General features: G+C 39.7%; 1 protein-coding gene across 1 annotated transcript in view; it reads right to left on the bottom strand.

Moving 5' to 3' along the window:
- Positions 1-22,673, bottom strand: part of LOC143705368 (NACHT, LRR and PYD domains-containing protein 12-like) — a 189,901-nt gene that overhangs the window by 162,327 nt on the left and 4,901 nt on the right. The window contains exons 2-3 of the mRNA XM_077197483.1: positions 20,938-21,111; positions 18,167-18,337 (exon numbers count right to left, since the gene is read on the bottom strand). Of these exons, the coding sequence (XP_077053598.1) occupies positions 18,167-18,337; positions 20,938-21,111 (345 nt within the window). The remainder of the gene's footprint in view (positions 1-18,166; positions 18,338-20,937; positions 21,112-22,673) is intronic.

The raw sequence follows: 22,673 nt of genomic DNA, 5'->3' as shown, positions 1-22,673 counted from the left end.
GTTTGAAGCTAAATGTTTTTTTCTGTGATAATTGTGTTAATTTTCTTTAATTGTGTTAAAGTCATACAGATTCTTGAAAACACTTTTTTAAAATAAAGTTTGACCCAATGGACATGTTTCGTTATTTCAAGGAACAGAAACAAAATAATTCAAAGAAACACTGCTTATATATTCAAGCAGAAGATGATTTATTGTTAATTATTCTTATTTTAAGAGCATTTTAATATTACATTTTATTGTTCCTCGTTACTATTGATGAACATCAGATATACGAGCCCGTTCTCATCCTTTGGCGGCATATGTGACGCCTTATGACAAAACGGCGAAATACTACGCACATGGCACCCTTTAGCGTGAATATAACACGCGAACCCAAGGCGTCATAAAGTTGACTGGCATCCTTTAGCGTGAATATGAGACGCAGACCCTACCCCACACCTAAACCTACCCATCACAGTGCATGTTATATTGACGATAAAGGGTGCCATGTGCGTAGTATTTCGCCGTTTTGTCATATGGCGTCACATATGACGCCAAAGGATGAGAATGCGTTGGATATACTGTAATAATTCCCGTGTACACTGTGCTGTCAAAATAATTACCTTATAGAAAATATGATGCCTCGCACACCAGAATCATTCAAAGATGCGTCGGATAAAAGTCCAATATGAACTCGAAACATTTATTAATCTCACACACTTATATCGTATCAAAATATTATTAGCTTAGCCCTTCCTCAGGCTTACTGCACAAGGATGGTTGATTGCAAAATTTTATCAGCTTAGCACTGTTAGCAATGTTAAAGTCGTCATGAAAGGAAAGATGAGCTTGTCTCTTCTCTCCTGTATTGTGTCGTATATCGAGTGAAACGCTTCTGGAACAAGAACAAATGTGGGCGGGGCTTGATTGTATCTGTGGGGAATTGATTGGCTAGTTGTGGTTTGCTATTGGCTGATCTCATGTGAGTGACAGGTTAAAGCCCCGCCCTCATCATCATAGAAGAGAAGATGGAGAAAAAAATAAGAATTATTAATTACGTGAAAAAGCAGCAACAACATTCTTGAAAATATCTAATATAAACATGTACAGTATACATTGAGACTGCATTTTGTAAGAGCCATGGGTTACGCCTGCAGGTCGTCAGCTTCTGCTTGAGGAAGAAGGTCCTAATAATGTCGCAGCAATTTAGAGAAGCTTTTTGCCTTCATTCTGAAATGCACAGAGATACTCCTGTCTCGATCAGTGCGGTGTAGTCTTTTTCTTAAAGTGCCCCACTATGCTATTATAAAGTTTCCTAATGTTGTTTTGGAGTCTCCTGCAACAGGTTTACATGCATTACAGGTCAAAAAACTGTTTAATTTCCTCATAATATACATTTGCACATCTCCACATTTTCAATGATTCTCAAACGACTCAGATTAATCAATCTCTCTAAATCCCTCCTTTCCACGAGCTACTCTGCTCTGACTGGCCAGACAGCTCGGTTTGTTGTGATTGGTCTATTCTGCTCTGACTGGCCAGACAGTTCGGTTTGTTGTGATTGGTCCACTCTGCTCTGATTGGCCAGACAGCTCGGTCTGTTGTGTTTGGCCAGACAGCTCACTCTGTTGTTATTGGTCTATTCTGCTCTGACTGGCCAGACAGCTCAGTCTGTTGTGATTGGTCTACTCTGCTCTGATTGGCCAGACAGCTCAGTCTGTTGTGATTGGTCTATTCTGCTCTGATTGGTCAGACAGCTCAGTCTGTTGTGATTGGTCTATTCTGCTCTGACTGGCCAGACAGCTCGGTCTGTTGTTGTGATTGGTCTACTCTGCTCTGACTGGCCAGACAGCTCAGTCTGTTGTGATTGGTCTATTCTGCTCTGATTGGTCAGACAGCTCACTCTGTTGTTATTGGTCTATTCTGCTCTGACTGGCCAGACAGCTCAGTCTGTTGTGATTGGTCTACTCTGCTCTGATTGGCCAGACAGCTCGGTCTGTTGTGTTTGGCCAGACAGCTCACTCTGTTGTTATTGGTCTATTCTGCTCTGACTGGCCAGACAGCTCAGTCTGTTGTGATTGGTCTACTCTTCTCTGATTGGCCAGACAGCTCGGTCTGTTGTGTTTGCCCAGACAGCTCAGTCTGTTGTGATTGGTCTATTCTGCTCTGACTGGCCAGACAGCTCAGTCTGTTGTGTTTGGTCAACTCTGCTCTGATTGGCCAGACAGTTGGCCAGACAGTTGTGTTTGGCCAGACAGCTCGGTCTGTTGTGATTGGTCTACTCTGCTCTGATTGGCCAGACAGCTCGGTCTGTTGTGATTGGTCTACTCTGCTCTGATTGGCCAGACAGCTCGGTCTGTTGTGATTGGTCTACCGCGTGCAGCGCGTGTCTAAAACAAAACCGCCCATTGCCATAGCAACATCAGCTCTGCGTGTCCTGAGGCTTCCTACACTGCAAACTAAACACAGTAACGAACAATGACGACGATTTTACCATATCAATCTGACGCGAGTGCGATGATGAAACACTGGAAGAACTAGTTATTCAAACCCGAACCTCAATTGCAAGGACGACTCGAGCGGGACGTTTCTCAGTGATACACTACTCAGTTTGAGGTACATTATGGGATGTTGCAACTAGGGATGCACCAATTGACCGGACATTCATTTGGAACTGGTTTTTTTTTGTTTTTGTTTTTTGTTTTTTGGCTATTTTTTCGGAAGTCGCCTGCGTGCACAGACTACATAACATTCACAATCTGATACAGACTACAATCATTCACGAAAATGTAATTTGTTTGTAAGCATTGTACTGGAAACGCAGAGGTAACGTTACCTGTCTGAGGCACAGATAACGAGCAGCCGTTAGTGTAGCGGCCGCTTTCCTGCACTAGCGTAGACAGTGAACGTTTGTATGTTCAGCTCAGCTTCTCACGTGTTGATGAGAAACGTAACAGACTAACATCTTGTGACGATGTCATCATGAAATAAATAAATAAATTGCAATGAAAAGTTTATTTGTCCTACATTAATCAGTCATCATTCATCTGTAAAATAACTCTGAGATCATTATCCACAAATATCAAAAAATATCTATATTAAATGAATCTACAGTCATCATAAGATAAGTGCCCGAATCAAGATGGCGACGTCTTTAGTCCAGCCCCTAGTTAGGGTTAAGGGTTAGCAACCTTTATCTGGATGATGTGCTGCTCACAAAAAGATGGCCTTGCGAATTAGCCTGCACTGGATGACTGTTTGACGTGACTTGACTGTTGACTGTTTTCGATAGGGAAATTTTTCTTATTACATCTTTTCATCTTACTGACTGTTTGAACTATTTTAGCTGTGGATTACTGATTGTCTTTTGAACTGGACTAATTTTATTTCTTTTTTGTTGTCTGTTTTGTGGCAGGACAATTATTGAACAGAATTTTTTTTTCTTCTCTCTAACCAAAAAAAAAGCAATTTTGAAATACTTGAAATTGTGCATCTTGTGATTATACATATTTGAATGCAATTATAAGTGTCCTGTCGTATTGAATGGTTTGTGTTCTATTTAATAGTGATTATATGGGTATTATTATTACATATATTATGTATTGATTACTGGTGTTTATCCTTATCTCATTAAGTGACGGGTTTTGTGAAAGAGAAATCAGACCACACACAATCTTTGTACGTTTTCTTTAACTGAAACTTAAATTAATGACAGAAATCCTGTCTGAGACCCTAGCATATAACAAGTGTGGGAAAACGTTACAACGTGACTAAGCTGAAATGCTTTTTTTTGTAAAGAAGAACTTGCATGCACTTTTGAAAAGCTAGAGGTAAATGTAAGTTCTGTATAGGATGATCATTTTTGTGTTACCTTAAAAGTACATTGATTTGATTTTAAAAAGACCTGCTGTAGCATCTTTGTTTTACTCGTTGCACTAAAGATTATTTGATTTAACATTTTAGAATAATTAATTGGTTTTGGTTTTGTTTAGTTTCTCTGGTAAATACCTTCTTTCTTTACACCGAATTTAAAAACAAAAAGTAAATAAATAGCCAAACATCTTTTTTTGGATTGTTGAACGTGTTTTGATTGTTTAGTGAACTGTGCAGTTGTTGCCGTTAATTTCAGATGGTTAGTTATTATTTTTTAACAGCCAAAAGCCAGTTTGGCCAGTTAAATATCAAATAAACATCTTGTTTATGTACACAGGTGCTGGTCGTATAATTAGAATATCATCAAAAAGTTGATTTATTTCAGTAATCCATTCAAAAAGTGAAATTTGGATATTATATTCATTCATTACACACAGACTGATATATTTCAAGTGTTCATTCCTTTTAATTTTGATGATTATAACTGGCAACTAATGAAAACCCCAAAATCAGTATCTCAGAAAATTAGAATATTGTGATAAGGTTCAATATTGAAGACACCTGGTGCCACACTCTAATCAGGCTTTGATCAACTCAAAACACCTGCAAAGGCCTTTAAATGGTCTCTCAGTCTAGTTCTGTAGGCTACACAATCATGGGGAAGAATGCTGACTTGACAGCTGTCTAAAAGACAACCATTGACATCTTGCACACGGAGGGCAAGACACAAAAGGTCATTGCTAAAGAGACTGGCTGTTCACAGAGCTCTGTGTCCAAGCACATTAATAGAGAGGAGAAGGGAAGGAAAAGATGTGGTAGAAAAAAGTCTACAAGCAATAGGGATAACTACACCCTGGAGAGGATTGTGAAACAAAACCCATTCAAAAATGTGGGGGAGATTCACAAAGAGTGGACTGCAGCTGGAGTCAGTGCTTCAAGAACCACCACGCACAGACGTATGCAAGACATGTCTTTCAGCTGTCGCATTCCTTGTGTCAAGCCACTCTTGAACAAGACACAGCGCCAGAAGCGTCTCGCCTGGGCTAAAAACAAAAAGGACTGGACTGCTGCTGAGTGGTCTAAAGTTATGTTCTCTGATGAAAGTAAATTTTGCATTTCCTTTGGAAATCAAGGTCCCAGAGACTGGAGGAAGAGAGGAGAGGCACAGAATCCACGTTGCTTGAAGTCCAGTGTAAAGTTTCCACAGTCAGTGATGGTTTGGGGTGCCATGTCATCTGCTGGTGTTAGTCCACTGTGTCTTCTGAGGTCCAAGGTCAACGCAGCCGTCTACCAGGAAGTTTTAGAGCACTTCATGCTTCCTGCTGCTGACCAACTTTATGGAGATGCAGATTTCATTTTCCAACAGGACTTGGCACCTGCACAGAGTGCCAAAGCTACCAGTACCTGGTTTAAGGACCATGGTATCCCTGTTCTTAATTGGCCAGCAAACTCGCCTGACCTTAACCCTATAGAAAATCTATGGGGTATTGTGAAGAGGAAGATGCGATACGCCAGAGCCAACAATGCAGAAGAGCTGAAGGGCACTATCAGAGCAACCTGGGCTCTCGTAACACCTGAGCAGTGCCACAGACTGATTTCAGCTGAAGAGAAACACTGACATCTGCTGCTGAGACTCAAACAATACAAATGTTCAAGCATCAAGTAATCATTGAGTTCAAGGGCTTTTTAGTTCACAATGTGTTTGGGTAACTCTTTCTGTGACTAATTTTTGATGGACCAAAATATTGACAGTCCTGTATCTGGTTACAGACCAGATATCAGATCATTTCTGCAGTCATACACACACCTCAGACTAATGCAGCAGGTCATTTTTTTCTATTTTTTCTTTTAAGTTTCACTGTACATTTAGTTTGCAACAGTACACACATCAATGAAGAGAAGAATGACGCCTCAGGTTAAAATGAAAGAGCATATATTATATATAATATAATATATATATATATGCTAAAAAAAGTGAGACACAAGAAATTCATTTATGTGATTAATTTAATGGTCTGGGCCAGAATAGATAACATTCTGTTCAAACAAAACTGTTCAAAATAACTTGCAATTAAATTAAGGTTAGACTAAAGTCCCTCCATCATGCATTATGTGATAATTTCTAGAATTATGAACAGGCAATTCAGGCAAACACCATCCAAGTGTGGTAATAGATCAGACTAGTTATATTTCTAAAGTCTAAGATCAAAGTCACATAAACAGTCTCAACAGTTATCACAAAAGTCAAAGCACATTTGTGTACATTTTTGAAGAAAGAGTACAAAACTAAAACTAACTTTACAGTGCTATATCTGTTTAACATACATGTGTGGATTATATTGTAAATACGAAATTATGAATTTGAACATTTATATTCTGAAATGTTGAATTGTGATTAAACTCAGTTTTGCTTGAGTGAGCACTACTCACATTTCCTTCAGAACATGTACAAATCTAGTCTGATGTACTGAAATGAATTAATCATTTTGATATTTTAGTAAGTTTTGGTGTTTTGTCTTAACATATTCATGGGTATGCTATATACTGTATAATTTAGTTTTTAGAATTGTGGATGAGAGCTGTAAATATGAAACATCAAATCGGATGAGCACAGCATAGTAAAATTAGGCTGAGAGAGGGATAAAAAAAAATAAACAAGCACTGCTGGTAAAATGAGCTAGATAATCCCAATTGTTTTATATTTAACATGTGTCTGTTAATACTGTGAACAAAAAAATAAACCTCAAACATTTAAAAGGATTTTTTTCCATGTAGAACACAAATCAAGCATTAGACTATATATACAGAGACTGACAGATGTATAGTTTCACTTGTTTTTCATGAAAAAAAATCTATTTTTGACATCCATTTTTTTTAAACAACCACACAGCAGCAGAATAATGCCACTCACTCCAGTTTACCCAGTTTACACTGAGGATACTCCAGTTGCTTCACTCCTGAGTCTCTAAAGTAATTCTCACTCAGGTCCATCTATCTCAGAGACGGGTTTGATCTCAGAGCTGAACTCAGAACAGCACAACCTCTGTCACTGATATGACAAGATCTCAACCTGTTAGTGTGCCTGAGAAACAGATGAACCCTTTCAGTCAGAATACAGTGAGAATCAGATCATCAGACAATCACACACACACAGACATAAAGATGTACAGTTATTACATTAACGAGTCTTTATCAACTATTAGAGTATCCAAGCAAGTCTGTCTATGTGGTTTATTTCTTCCCATTTGCTATTAAATAGATACATATTATACATGTTCAGTCCTGTTTATATTTATCACTGTATTATACTTTATTACAACATTTACTTTAAACGTATGAATATGGACACTAATGTAAAACAATCAACAAGCACATTTATTATGTATGTGTGTTCAGTGGGAATCACACCCATGATCTTAAGTCTTTAGCACTGTTCATTTGAATAATCTAATACTGATGTAGGCCCATGCAGCATTTCTGAGGACATTAATATAATTTAATAGTGTAATATAATGTAATGTGTATATATATATATATATATATATATATATATATATATATATATATATATATATATATATATATAATGCTTTTAGCTCATTTCGGTTGCATTTTTATATTTTACACTAACACAAATACAAACACATATAAAAGCATATGATTTTTAGGATCTTGCTTAATATTTTTTTTTAACCAAGCTTTAGTAGTGCAGCTTTAAATCACAATTTAGGTATGATGTGACTTTTGTAGGGTTAATTATTGGTCATCTACACCTTATAGAACACTTTATCATAAATTCACTGTAAATGCTGGTAAAGGGGGGACTGAATCTCAGAGCTGATCTCAGAACAGCGCAGATACAGAAAATCAGAGACAATCATGAAGAAAAGAGTCTGTGTGGTGAATAATGTCTCACAACATGCATGGATTTACAATGCCAGAATTAGAAACATACCCCAATTTCTCCAGTTTACACCGAGGATCCTCTAGTAGATCTGAAAGCTGCTTTATTCCTGAATCTCTAATGTCATTCTCACTCAGGTCCAGCTCTCTCAGATGAGACGGGTTTGATCTCAGAGCTGAACTCAGATCAGCACAACCTCGGTTACTGATATAACAAGATCTCAACCTGTGAGTGTGAAGAAAACACATTAAATACTGATGTCTAGAAAAATGTATGGGGAAAACTACTATAACTAAAGATTATAGTACTTCCAGTCTTTACTGAAACACATATGAAATAAAGCCAGTGAAACTCACTCCAGTTTCTCCAGTTTACACTGTGGATGTTTCAGTAGATCTGAAAGCTGCTTTATTCCTGAATCTGTAATTGTCACAATCACTAGGCGGAAGCAAAGATGCAAGTAACTCTTTTATTAAATGGTCAGAAGACACAACAGTACAGGAACACGGGTGGGCTTGTGGCGCCGGGACTCGATGGTCAGCGTGCTGGTGCAGAGTGATGGTGGTGAATCCAGTGCAGGTGAACATCCAGACGAGACGAAAACCACGAAGACGCCATAGGCGGAGTTTCACTTTTGTGCGTGGGGGGCACCTACCGGCAGACCGCGAGCTCAGATTTTTTTTATATGGGCTACCATATTTAAAATGTAGCCTATATATCATACCATTTACATTTAAAATACATTTACAATGAACAAGGAGTGCTATACTAAGAATAGCGTTAAAAAACATATCTTACCTAATGCAGAAGAAGCCGCCTCTTTTTCCGTGTTGCATAGATGTCCACTATGTTTTCTTCTGATAAATTTGCAGTCAAGTCGTTCTCTATATGCAGTAGGGAAAGATTCGAGAATCTGTCCTGAGCCATTGCAGATCGGAGCCAGTTTCTGATTCTTCTCATAACTGAGAAACTTCTTTCTGACGTAGCAGAGGCAACTGGGAGTGTGAGTGCAAGCTGCAGCAGACGGTAAAAGTTTGGATATCTATCCTTCCGTACTTCATCTTGAAGTTTTATTAGGGTGATCGGCGATGCGATTGCACATTTCACAAGATCCATTTCAGCTGCCACAAGCTGAGGGTGAATCTTAAAGCTTGCTCGCATACATGCTTAGTAAAGGACCGATGCCGTTCTTGTCACAATTTAATACAGCATCACATGCCACACTCAGGGCCATTGCTTCAGTGGAAAATCGCCTGTCCAATTCAGCCAGCATAGTGTCTAAAACAGGGAGATACAAATTACATTTAAATGTCTGTGATTCTGATCTACATTGCATCTCATTTTCATCACGCTGTCCAAGTGTGGTTGGTACCAAGTACTGCGAAAGCCCGGGAGGTTGTCACGAAGTTCTTTTTCGTTTTCCTGCAGTTTGGGGGGCACTCTCTGCACAAAAACTAGCGACATCTTCACAAAACGTTTTCACCTGCTTCCACATTGCCTCCCAGGAACTCTCCTCTCTGCAGCGCTGGAGATGTGTTATCAGACTATTGACTGCTGAGGCCGCATCAGCCATGGTTGTACTTGCACCTTGCAGACGTTTGTGTGTTGCATGTACAACTCTGAGAACTTCCTCGAGAACAATTAAGGACGTCATGAATCGGAAACTTGTCATGTGATTATACAACCCACTTGCATCCACAGACACCCTTTTCTCCCTCTTCTTCCATCTCTTTCAAACAGCGAGTGATGGTAGCATATTGTGATTTGACAGCATAAACACACCTATATTTGCAAGCCCATCGTGTATCTCTTTGCTGTACTAGCTCTTTTGGTTTAAGAGCCAGTGTTTTCTGCATCATGAGAAATCTGCAATGGTTGCTTGGCTCTGCAAACAAGGAGTATAGTTTGTCAATGACATTTAGACACGTTTTAATGTCTCTGTTCACTGTGCATGATTCAACGAGTACGAGATTTAGTTTATGTGCCATGCAATGCACATACACAGCAAAGGGGAATTCCTCTCTGATCCGTTGCTGAACTCCACTCAAATGCCCCGACATTACAGCGGCTCCATCATATGCCTGATTAATTATGGGAATGTCCTTCAGCTCACACGACTGCTATCCTTCTTTAATGCCAGAAACAATCCCTGCAGCATCGCGAGAACTGGAACAGTCAACAAAGCAAATAAATCGCTCCTTGATCTGAAGTCCCTCTGTGTATCTAATGCAAACAGAAAGTTTCTCAGTCTTTGATGACTTTGCTTCATCAGCAATAACAGCAAGAAAACCAGTCTTGTGTACTTTCTTGGAAATTTCTTCACGAATGAGGTCTGCACACAATGCAATTATTTCATTCTGAAAGTCTCGGCTTGTGCAGCTAAAATATTTGGACTGCATGGATTCGAAATCAGGGTCGTATTTTGAAAACAAATTACAAATACTGTCCGCGGAAAGGGAGGCCTAATTTAGCAAGCAATTTTATAATATTAACGGATTTGTAGAGGTACTGTCTGTTTTTTTCTACTGTGCTTTGATGGCTGTGTGACAGCTGTGCTGCCACAGATCCCGATTCACCAGCCTGTTTGTAGCTCTCCCACATCGTCATGCTGTTTAAATGTACCTGTGACGAAGCGTGTTTTGTCAGCTTCTCTGACAGTTTTTTCCAGTTCCGAGCTCCCACTTTTGTAAATAGTTTGTCTGCGGCTGATCTTGCAATATTTGAAGAAAAGTGGCGACAGCAAAAACAAAAAACGGAATCCAGTGAAATTGAGTACTCCATCCATGGAAACTTGTGATAGTAAAATGTAGAGAAGGCACGATTAACATTTCCAATTAGGCGCTTAGGGAAAGAAGAAAGTATGGGCTGTTTCGGCCCAATATCTTTTTCACCGAGGTCAGTGTATCCAGATCCAGATGCGGCAGGTTGCGCGGGTAACGGTATCTCCGCTGACACGGTAGCGGTGCTGCTGGCTTTGTTCTCAGATGCGGCCTCGATTGCTGTGTCAGTAGCAGCAATGGAATTGATAGCTGAAGTGTCGAGAGTTAGAAAACTCCACACTAGTGGGCTTATTAAAAAACGACGAATGTCCATTTTGTTTATTTATCTGACTAAAGCGGGAACAGAACGAGAGTCCACTCACTTAGCTACCGCGATACTTTGAGATCCGCCAGTCGTGAGAAAATTAGCTTCTTTTTCAATACAGTAATTACAAATAATTTAGCCTTAACTTACTCATTATACCTGCAAAAATGATAAGAAAAGACAAATAAAATGAGAAAATATGAATTCAGTCATTTTTATTTATTTTTCAAAGCACAAGGCAGGCATTAATTGGCTTTGGTCTGGGGGGGCAGTGCCCCCCCTAGCCCCCCCCAGCCCCCCCCAAACTCCGCCTATGGAAGAAGCCGAACAGGAACTCGAACCAGAACAGGACTGCAGACAGGCACGCGATGACCAAACACAGAGAACACCAAGCCAACGATCTGACAAAGGGAGGAGAGTGAGATGAGTTGATATAGGTGAGTGAATTGGCAGCAGCTGGTGTGGGGAACGAGATCAGCTGGTCCGCTGATGAATGGAACGAGCGGTAACACCCACTACACACTCACAAAAACAGAACAACAATTACACGAGACACGAAGAAAACAGCGAATTCATGAATCGTGCCAGTACCCCCCCCCCCCCCCCCCCCCTCCTAGGAACGTCTCCTGACGTCCCCAGACTCCCTTACCTGTTGATTGTAATCATCAATAAAGGAGTGATCCAGGATGTCTCTAGCAGGCACCCAACTTCTCTCCTCCGGACCGTAACCTTCCCAGTCCACTAAGTACTGGACTCCGCGTCCCCTCCGCCTTGAGTCCAGAATACGATTCACCGAAAAAGTGGGTTCCCCTTCTACGAGTCGCGGCGGTGGGGGAACCGGGGCTGGCGGATTAATGCGAGAATGAAATACGGGTTTGATTTTGGATACATGAAAAACGGGATGGATTCTCCTGTACACTGGAGGAAGATTGAGGCGGACTGCCACCGCCTCATGATCTTGGTGACAGTGAACGGGCCAATGAATTTGGGAGCAAGCTTATTAGAAACGGAGCGGAGAGGAATGTTCTTGGTAGAAAGCCACACTTTGGAACCGACGACGTATACGGGAGGTCTAGACCGGTGGCGATCGGCCTTGGCCTTGGTGAATGCTCCCACTTGGAGTAGAGTCTCACGGCCTCTAGTCCAAGTGCGACGACACCTCTGGACGAAAGCATGGGCGGAGGAGACCGCGACTTCGGATTCCAAACTAGGAAAAATTGGTGGATGGTAATATAGACTACACTTAAACGGAGATAGGCCCCTGGATGACACTGGTAACGAATTGTGGGCGTACTCCACCATTGACAGTTGTTGGCTCCATGAGGAAGGATTCTTGGAGACCAGACATCGCAACGTTCTCTCCAAATCCTGGTTGGCTCTCTCAGTTTGACCATTGCTCTGGGGGTGAAACCCTGATGACAGACTAACAGTCGCACCCAGTAATCTACAAAACTCTTGCCAAAATTTGGACACAAATTGGGGTCCTCTGTCGGAAACCAAGTCCGTCGGGAGGCCATGTAAGCGAAATACGTGGTTAACGAATGTTAACGCTGTCTCCTTGGCTGAGGGTAATTTGGGCAAGGGAATGAAGTGGGCCGCCTTCGAGAACCGGTCCAGCATGGTCAAAACTACCGTGTTACCCGGAGAGGGTGGGAGGGCGGTGACAAAATCTAGTACGATATGGGACAGGGGTCTCGAAGGGACCGGCAGCGATTGAAGGAGCCCATCTGGGGGTCGATTGGAAGTCTTACCAGAAGCACAAACTGAGCAAGCCAAAACAAAACTGTGAACATCGCGAGCCATGCGTGGCCACCAAAATCGTTGCTTGACTAAAGATGTAGTGCGACTAACTCCTGGATGACAAGCCACATTGGAACAATGCCCCCACTGAATGACGTCGGACCGTAATTTCTCTTGCACAAATAAATAGTTCTGTGGACAACCTACCGGAGGCGTTAGCCCTTGTAAGGCCGTCTTGACCTTCGATTTGACCTCCCATGTGAGTATAGAGATAATTAAGGTCTCTGGAAAAATGCACTCGGGAGTAGACGGGCGATCGGAACGGTCAAAAATGCGCGATAAAGAATCGGGTTTGATGTTTTTAGAACCCGGGCGGTACGAGAGAGTAAAGTCAAAACGTCCGAAAAAAAGTGCCCACCGAGCCTGCCTAGAGTTTAATCTTTTAGCAGTTCTAATGTATTCCAGATTCTTATGGTCGGTCCAGACGATAAAAGGTATCCCCGACCCTTCTAACCAGTGGCGCCATTCCTCCAATGCTAACTTGATTGCCAACAACTCTCTATTACCAATATCATAGTTACGTTCGGCAGCGGACAAACGGTGAGACAAAAACGCGCATCGATACATTCTATCGTCTGCAGGAGAACGTTGGGATAACACTGCACCTACCCCCACCTCTGACGCATCGACCTCCACCATGAACTGAGGTGATGGATCAGGGGTAACCAAGATGGGGGCTGAAACAAAGCGGCCTTTCAGTTTGGCAAGCGCAGCCTCAGCTGCGTTTGACCACCTGAACGCAGTTCTGGGGGAGGTCAAGGCGGTCAGAGGCGAAGCTAGTTGGCTGAAATTGCGAACGAACCGCCGGTAAAAATTGGCGAACCCCAGAAACCTCTGTAGGGCCTTACGGGAATCTGGACTTGGCCAATCCACCACAGCCTTAAACTTCTCAGGATCCATAGGCATTCCCTCAGATGACACAATGTACCCTAAAAAAGGAACGGACTGCGCATGAAAAGCGCATTTCTCCGCCTTGACAAAAAGCCCATTCTCTAGCAGCCTCTGAAGCATTCGTCGAACGTGCTGCACGTGCTCCTGGAGAGAAGAAGAAAAAATCAATATGTCGTCCAAGTAGACATATATGAACTGGTCGACCATATCTCTCAGCACGTCATTAACAAGTGCCTGGAAGACTGCTGTGGAGTTGGACAGGCCGAAAGGCATGACCAAGTACTCAAAGTGCCCCCTGGGGGTATTAAAAGCAGTCTTCCATTCATCCCCCCTCCTGATGCGGACCAAATGATAAGCGTTACGTAAATCCAATTTCGTGAAGATGGACGCTCCCCGCAACCTCTCGAAGGCTGAAGACATCAGCGGCAAAGGATAAGTATTCTTTACCGTGATGCTGTTCAGCCCCCGGTAGTCAATACAAGGTCGCAGGGATCCGTCCTCCTTCCCCACAAAAAAGAACCCCGCCCCCGCTGGAGAAGAGGAGGGACGGATGAACCCCGCTGCTAGAGAATCAGAAATATATTTCTCCATAGCCTCTCTTTCTGGAACAGAAAGTGAATATAACTTGCCCTTAGGCGGAGACGTACCTGGCGGTAACTCTATAGTACAGTCATAGGGACGATGCGGAGGGAGGGAAGCAGCACGAGACTTACTGAACACCTCCTTCAGGTCTAGATACTCCGTGGGCACGCTTGACAAAACCACTGCTTCCTCCTGAAACGTAGAAACAGAAACAGACGGACAAGCAGACACAAGACAGTACTCATGACATTTACTGCTCCACTCTGATACAGATTTCTGCTGCCAGTCTATCTTGGGGTTGTGTGCAATGAGCCAAGGGTGTCCTAAAACAATGGGTGCCAGGGGGGAGTCTAGAATGTAGAAGGATATGGTTTCAGTGTGATTGCCAGATACGCTGAGTGTGATGGGTCCAGTGGTGAATAAAATGATGGGAAGCTCTTGGCCGTTGAGAGCGTGAACTGGGATGGTAGTGGTGAAAGGCAGAAGGGGAACCTGAATCTTGAGTGCAAATGTGTAGTCCATGAAATTACCTTCTGCCCCAGAGTCCAGTAGTGCTCGACAGTCGTGAGTGTGGGCTGACCACCTGAGTCTTAGCGGCAGGAGCATAGATGTTGTTGAGGTCTTCTCAGCGGAGATCCCACCCGACAGTAGCCTCAGATTTACTGCCGGGCTTGCCCTTTTACTGGGCAAGTATATATATATATATATATATATATCTCATGTTGCCATTCTGTACACTGAGTTTTAGTAGCCTATATATTGATTTAACATTACATAAATACCTTGTGCGTGTGTATATTCATTGCACCTATCTGTTCTGTTCAATGTTATTTTCATATGGAAGTCCATGGTTATAATTCATAAGTATGCAGTGTCATAACTAGATCTCTGACGTTTATAACAAACCAAACCGTTTGAAAATCGGTAGAAAATGTAGCAAGTTATGGTTATTTAAAACGTACATGCACCATTAAAACACAATGTTACGAGTGAGCAAGCTGACTGTGACAAGATGGCCGCCAGGTGTGGACGTCGACCTCCATTGGCCAGCAGCGTGGACGAGACATCTAGCCTTTAATATGGATATCTATGGTTGTAACACTTCCAGACTTTACTAAAACCAATATATCAAATAAAGCCAATACCACTCACCCCAGTTTCTCCAGTTTACACTGAGGATCTGCCAGTAGATCTGAACACTGCTTCACTTCTGAATCTTTAATGTTACTCTCACTCAGGTCCAGCTCTCTCAGAGACCGGTTTGATCTCAGAGCTGAAATCAATATATTGGAACTATAGATGTTTTTGATACTGACAAGATCACAAGATCTCAACCTGTGTTTGTGAAGAAAACACATTAAATACTGATATAGGAAGTAAAGTATTAGGAAGAAGGTAACACTTTACAATAAGGTTTCATTAGTTAACATTAGTTAAATAGATAAGTTAACATGAACTAATAAAGAACAATACTTCTACAGCATTTATTAATCTATGTTAATTTCAAAATGTATTAATGCATTATTAAAATCAAAAGTTGTATTTGTTAACATTAGTGAATGCCCAGTGAACTAACATGAACAAACAATGAACAGCTGTATTTTTATTAACAAAGATTAACAAACACTGTAACAAATGTATTGCTCATTTTTTAATTTATGTTAGTTAATACCTTAACTAATGATAGTACTTCCAGTCTTTACTAAAACAAATAAAGCCAATGAGTCCCACCTCAGTTTCTCCAGTTTGAGGATGTTTCAGTAGATCTAAAAGTAATTATTGGGCTGTAATCTACAATAATGAGAACCAGGCAAGTTGGATTAAGTTCACCTGAAACAAACAGTTTATCTACTCTTCATTAAACCTCTTTTGTCTCTGTTGACCTGTTCCTTTGATATAATGAACAATGTGAATAAATCTTTATGTACTTCATGAAATTAGGGGTCAGAAACCTTTTTGTCATTAAGCGCCATTTATGTTTTTTCTAGTAAATCACTTGACACAAAAATTCTTCCTGCCTTATATCACATATACATTTATAATTATATAAATATATTGTATACAACTATTTTTAAAGGTTCAATTGTAATAGAAAAATCAACTAAATCTCAAACCGCAAATCACACTGTCCTTCACTCAATCACACAGAGTGACTGAACGAAACAGACGTGTGTGATTCCCACTGTAAGTACAGCTCTGCAACCTTGATCTGTGTCACTTTCAGCAGCTCATGATGTGCAGCGGTCGTGCAAAGGGTTTGTCAGTGTTTCCCAATCCTGGAGCCCCTAACACTGCACACTGTCTATGCTTCTCTAATCTGACACACCCATCCGGGTCCTTTGAGTCTTTACTAACGAGTTGATCAGGTGTGTTTGATTTATGAGACGACAAAACTGTGCTGAGGGAACTCCAGGACCAGGATTGGGAAACACTCTCGGAACTGCTTGCTTCTGCTGACTAACAGGTTATTTCACACACTTTAATGATGATGACGACGACACAGTTTATTTATATTGCGCTTTTCTCGAACCCAGAACGCTAAATAGTATTTATAGCTCACAAGTTAAGTTAGGCTGTGTGTCTATGAGAATAGATTAACTCTAAATGTATATCTAAATGAATACAGTACTAGGGTGACCAGATTTCTCGGAGTGGAATGCGGGACAGATACAGAACGCATGCGTATAGAGGGAATGCACGTGACGTCACCGTTGGCCGGAGTGACTGCAGTTACGCCCACAAGTGGCAAAAAGACTGAGCGGCAGCATTGGTTTTCAGTGTGAATGCTGCGGAAAAACACACAAAACGCGTCTAAAACGGGAAAGAGCTTTGAGACTGACTGTACAACTAGATTTGACAAGAAATATGAGGAATATTTTTACAGACTACCTAAAGCTACAGAACAGAGAAGCAAATAGATCGCTACAATTCATAGAAACAACTGGACTCCAGGCAGCGAAAGGTGGATTTGCAGTTATCCTTTTTGTGTCAATATGCTGAATTTAGTGGTAAAATCATTCTCTATATATTGTATTGTTATATATTGCAGTGACAACTCATCAATCAAATATTTACCACTGTATATTCTGTATAATTTGACATTTTTAAATAAACACCGACAAAAAACTATACAAGTTTTAAGTCTCTAGACGATATGATGATATATATAACATTGATAAGTGATCACCTGGATTTAGACCTGCCTATTTTGTATTTATATAAAGCATTCACAGGCAAATTTGCTGTATGTATTTCCCTGGTGTCGAAATCAGGCACATATAAATGTCAGAAACACGATTCCTGGCTGCATGTTAATATCCATGGATCACTGGATCTTTAGTAAGTTGTAAGGAACACTATATTGAGTCCAATCTTTAGTTTAAACTGATAATCGTTTGTTTTACTTGCGTTTTCGCAGTTTCCCCTATTAAATCCAGTCACGCAGCAGCTCTTCTGCCACTCAGTCCGGCTGAGGGGGCGTGTTCCCGCGGGAAAGTGACGTTAATGCATTCCCTCTATTAATGCGTCTTACATGCGCTTCATTAGGCACACTAGCACACACACACAAGGTCTCTCCCTCTCTGTCATGCGCGCGCTACACGGTTTGAACGTAACATATATATTCACTTAGCCTTTCGGAAACGAAACCTATTATATATAAAATATATATATATATATATATATATATATATATATATATATATATATATATATATATATATTAACGATGAAATAAGGGACAAAACATGATTTTTTCAGAATAAGTCGGGACGCTAAAATTAGAGTGGAAATACGGGGCTGTCCCGGGAAAAACGGGACGTCTGGTCACCCTATACAGTACAGTTCTCTCACTATTACTCATGTGTCAGTGATTAACCCTCTGTGTGCTGATATTGGCATGTGTGCCACAGGTTGCCGACCCCGAGCTGTAAAGAAACTAATTGTTGATTCCATCTAGAACAGACAGTCTCTTAATTCTTCAACTCACTCCAGTTTCTGGTTCATTTGGTCTTCATTCAAACAATTATATAAAATAAAGCAAGTGATACTCACCCCAATTTCTCCAGTTTACACTGAGGATCTGCCAGTAGATCTGAAAGGATCTTCACTCCCAATTCTTTAATGACATTCTCACTCAGGTCCAGCTCTCTCAGAGACGGGTTTAATCTCAGAGCTGAACTCAGAACAGCACAACCTCCGTCACTGATATGACAAGATCTCAACCTGTTTTCAATAAATAAAGTGATAAGACAATGACAAACTCACTCAAAGAGAAAAGAAGTGCCTGTGTGGTAATATCAATGAATTTGCTCATGTCTCTACTTGTGTCCTTAAACCAAATCAGCATTTAAATCATAAACAGCTGTTAAATAAGACAAACAAAGAGTAAATAAAACCATAACTTCTGTTTATTATTTTATTATTATTTATTCATTATTTTAATCTGCAAACCGAAAACCGCCTGGTGGCAGCCAATCGCGGAGAGGTGCAGGTATTGACGTCTGTCATGTAGGCTATGTTTTTAAAAATCTGACGATTGTGCTGGATTTACTACATAAATGATATTGTTTACATAATCATGATATTTTATTTAGGTTTCTAATGCAATTGGACGCTATAATTGTGACTTAACTGTCTGAGTTAACAGAAGTGTATCAAGCATTCTGCGTTAGTTCAGGCAGCCCTCGAGGTCAACCACAGCTATCACCAACCCAGCCCATATCAGCTGATCCGATTCCTATGCACTCAATTGGCAACTCACAAACAGGGCACCTTATTTACACACAGCTTCAGTCACCCTGATTGGCTGTTTCTGCTGAAGGCTGCTTTGGTCGCGGTGCTCATGAGATAATTAAAAAAGACGATTTTGGCATCATTAGGATTGTGCAATCGGGGATTTACAGAGAGGAATTCGTTCCCCACATGGAATTTCACATCAGGTTTATTTTTCACGTTATATCAAGTGTACAGTTTCATTGATTGCATCTTGAAATAAATATTTACATGTTCAGTATCACTCCGTGTTGTGTTTGTTTCCTTTTTCTGTTTAGAAGAGAACTGAGCCTTTAAATCTGTTTTGTAAAAGCTTTATGAGGCACTTTAGATGAGCTCACAAAAATAGTTAACTGACAACTACTAAATGTTTTATAACTACCTAAATTAATCATGAATTACAGTAAAAATATGTGTTAATGAAGCATTTATTCACACACTGAGTTACTATTACTACGTCTAAATGTATAAGATTTATAAATGTACATTTAAATCGTTTAATCATTTACTTACACTTTCTAAATGATCTTATGGACCACTAACAACTCAACTAGATTGTAAATTATGTAATAGTTAATTTAGAAATGATAAATTGATCATTAAAAAAAGTATGAAAATACAATTATTAAACACATTATAGATATGCTTATAAATCAAGAATAAAGCATTTATAGCTGTATTTATAAATTGCTTAATGTCTATTAATGCTTTATAAATTATAAATTAACTACTTACTAATGCTTAACTAATGATTCATAGCATGCCATTATTATAAAGTGTTACCCAAAATTCTTTTGATAACTTTTTGCTGTGAGGGTCTCTACATGATGCATGTCAAGGTTCGAGCAAATCAAACAAACGAGGAGTTCTAAAAGTAATTTTTTTTAAAAAATAATCTCAAATATTTTTAAAGGAATTTACTTATTCTTGAGACAAAGTCATTCAGAATGAGGAGATTTAACATATATATAGGGTGATGTATAGGGTGTAAACTGTGATATCGCCACCCGGTGGCTGTTTTCTGTCAAACTTTGCATACACCTCTAAAACTGTGAGTCACACAGGCCCTGTTTTATTATTCCGATCGGCCTCCATTAACCTGGTCTAATAGGTGCTCAAACTTTATTGGCCAATGGCAGTTTTTTCACGATACATGAATATCCTTGTAAATCATTATGGCAACATGGACACTGCATGCCAATTTTCAAGTCAATTGGACTAACAGGTGCATAATTATAGCGGGTTTATGTTTTTCTTTTCCTATTACAGCGCAGCCAAGTGAATGGCCGCATTTTTTTTTTTGCTCCATGACCACAGAATGAGCTCTTTCATAAGTATAACAAGTTTGGTGAATATATCTCATTGCGTTCAAGAGTTCTAGCCATTTTAATGAAAGTGGCCCTGCCTAATTCAAAAGTTTTAACATCGCGAGCGTGAATCACATATCAAAATTCTTTTAACAACTTTTTTTCATGAAGGTCTCTAGATGGTGCATGCCGAGATTTGAGTGAATCAGACAAACGGCCAATTAGGAGCTTGAAAAAGTATATTTTTCAGAAAATCCAAGATGGCAGAAAAAATAGCATACCGGAAATTAAATCAATTAATTTTTCATATCTCCTGACCACTAGGTGGCACTGTGCTAAAACCGGGCAGGTAGCCTCAGTTCATGGTTCGCATAACACACACCAAGTTTGCTCAGAATACAGTAAAGCGTTACTGAGATATACCTTCACGTTTATTTTGGCGTGCTCTTCATCAAATTCTTTTGCGAGTTATCTGAGAACGGCATGACAAATGAACTTGAATTTCATTATATCTGTGTCCCTACTTTTATAACTTTGCCATAGACTCCCAGAACAGAAGAAGAAGAAACAGAAGAATAATAAAGAACACCAACGGATACAATTAGTTACTAGCCTACACATCTTCGGTTCTTAGCCCACAATTACAATAGGGTTTCAGCATATCATTACTGAACCCCTAAAAATACATTGAACAGTGATAGATTGTGTTATTTTGTATTAACAAATATGCACAATACCACTCACCCCAGTTTCTCCAGTTTACACTGAGGATTTTCAGGTAGATCTGAAATATGCATCACTCCTGAATCTGTAATGTCATTCTCACTCAGGTCCAGCTCTCTCAGATGAGACGGGTTTGATCTCAGAGCTGAACTCAGAACAGCACAACCTCCGTCACTGATATCACAAGATCTCAACCTGTGAGTGCGAGAAATAAAAATATGGTGAAGTCAGAATACAATGAGAACCAGGTAATTATTAAAAACAATTGTTGAAAGATATTTTAGAGACATAAGTTCACTAAATTATTAGTAATAATTTATTGTTACTGCTATATTTTTTTTAAACATATTTGTTCTAAATTTTCTGAATTTTCTGATTTGAATGGTAAGGTGTTTTGACTGATATATATATATATATATATATATATATATATATATATATATATATATATATATATATATATATACAGTATATATATATATATATATATATTTGCAGATTTCATATCATAAAAAGTATCTAAACTCATATTTTTTCAGTTTAGTAGTTTGTGTGTGTAATGGCCAGTGATCAGGGTCTGGAAAGTGACGGCAGCAGTGTTTCTCTAGGACACTCTCAGACCAGTTTCCTGCTATCCGCTCCAGTGGAATTAAAAAACAAAAATGGAAACGTATCCATATTCCTAATATACTCAGCCAAAAAAGAAATGTCCTCTCACTTTCAACTGCTTTTAATTCCAGCAAATTTCTTATCATGTGTAAATATTTGAATGAACATTCAACAACTGAAACATAAAATGTAAAACATTTTACAGACATTTGACCAACAGAAATGGAATAACGAATCCCTGAACAGAGCGAGGGTCGATATCAAAATTAGTAGTCGATCAGTATGTGGTGTTTCCACCAGCTGATAAAGTCCTAAAAGTATATTTTTCATCTTCTCATCATATATATATATATATAATCTTCATGGACTGCAGCAAATTTGTGGAAAGTTTCATGACATTTCCCCCTTTATACCAGTATATAATTTCAAACTATTATCATCCCTTATACCAAGTATAATTTTATTACAGTATACCAAGCTTCGTGACGCCCGCTCACAACCACTGTCCTAACACTTTTTACTCTTTTGTTGTTTTTCACAGCAAAATATAAACAACAAAAGTATTCCTTGTGAAAAATTCATGACAAAAACAATACCACTCTCCCCAGTTTCTCCAGTTTACACCGAGGATGTTCCAGTAGAGCTGAAATCTGTTTCACTTCTGATTCTGTGATGTTATTCTCACTCAGGTCCAGCTCTCTCAGATGAGACGGGTTTGATCTCAGAGCTGAACTCAGAACAGCACAACCTCCGTCACTGATACGACAAGATCTCAACCTGTGAGTGTGAAGAAAACACATTAAATTATAAAAGACAAATTACTTGTTAATCAGCACAAGCTTTGAGACCAATTCCACACTGATATATCTTGCAATCAGGTATTAACAAAAATGCATTAAAAAAGTCAACTCAGGTCAAGTCACCTTTATTTATATAGCGCTTTTACAATACAAATTGTTTCAAATCAGCTTTACAGAGATAACAGGAAAGTAAAGTTGTAATAGTATTGTTAAATTCAAAATTAAATGTTAAATGTCCCCAACTAAGCAAGCCAAAAGCCAATGGCAAATGAAGGCGAAAAAAAAGGCGACAGTGAAGGAACCAAAACTCCATCAGGTGACAGAATGGAGAAAAAAACCTTGGGAGAA

The sequence above is a fragment of the Siphateles boraxobius genome, unplaced genomic scaffold (genome assembly GCF_051911475.1).
Source record: "Siphateles boraxobius isolate OS27281-9 unplaced genomic scaffold, OSU_SipBor_1 110, whole genome shotgun sequence".
In the NCBI taxonomy this organism is placed as follows: domain Eukaryota; kingdom Metazoa; phylum Chordata; class Actinopteri; order Cypriniformes; family Leuciscidae; genus Siphateles; species Siphateles boraxobius.
This window is presented reverse-complemented; position numbering and strand designations above follow the sequence as displayed.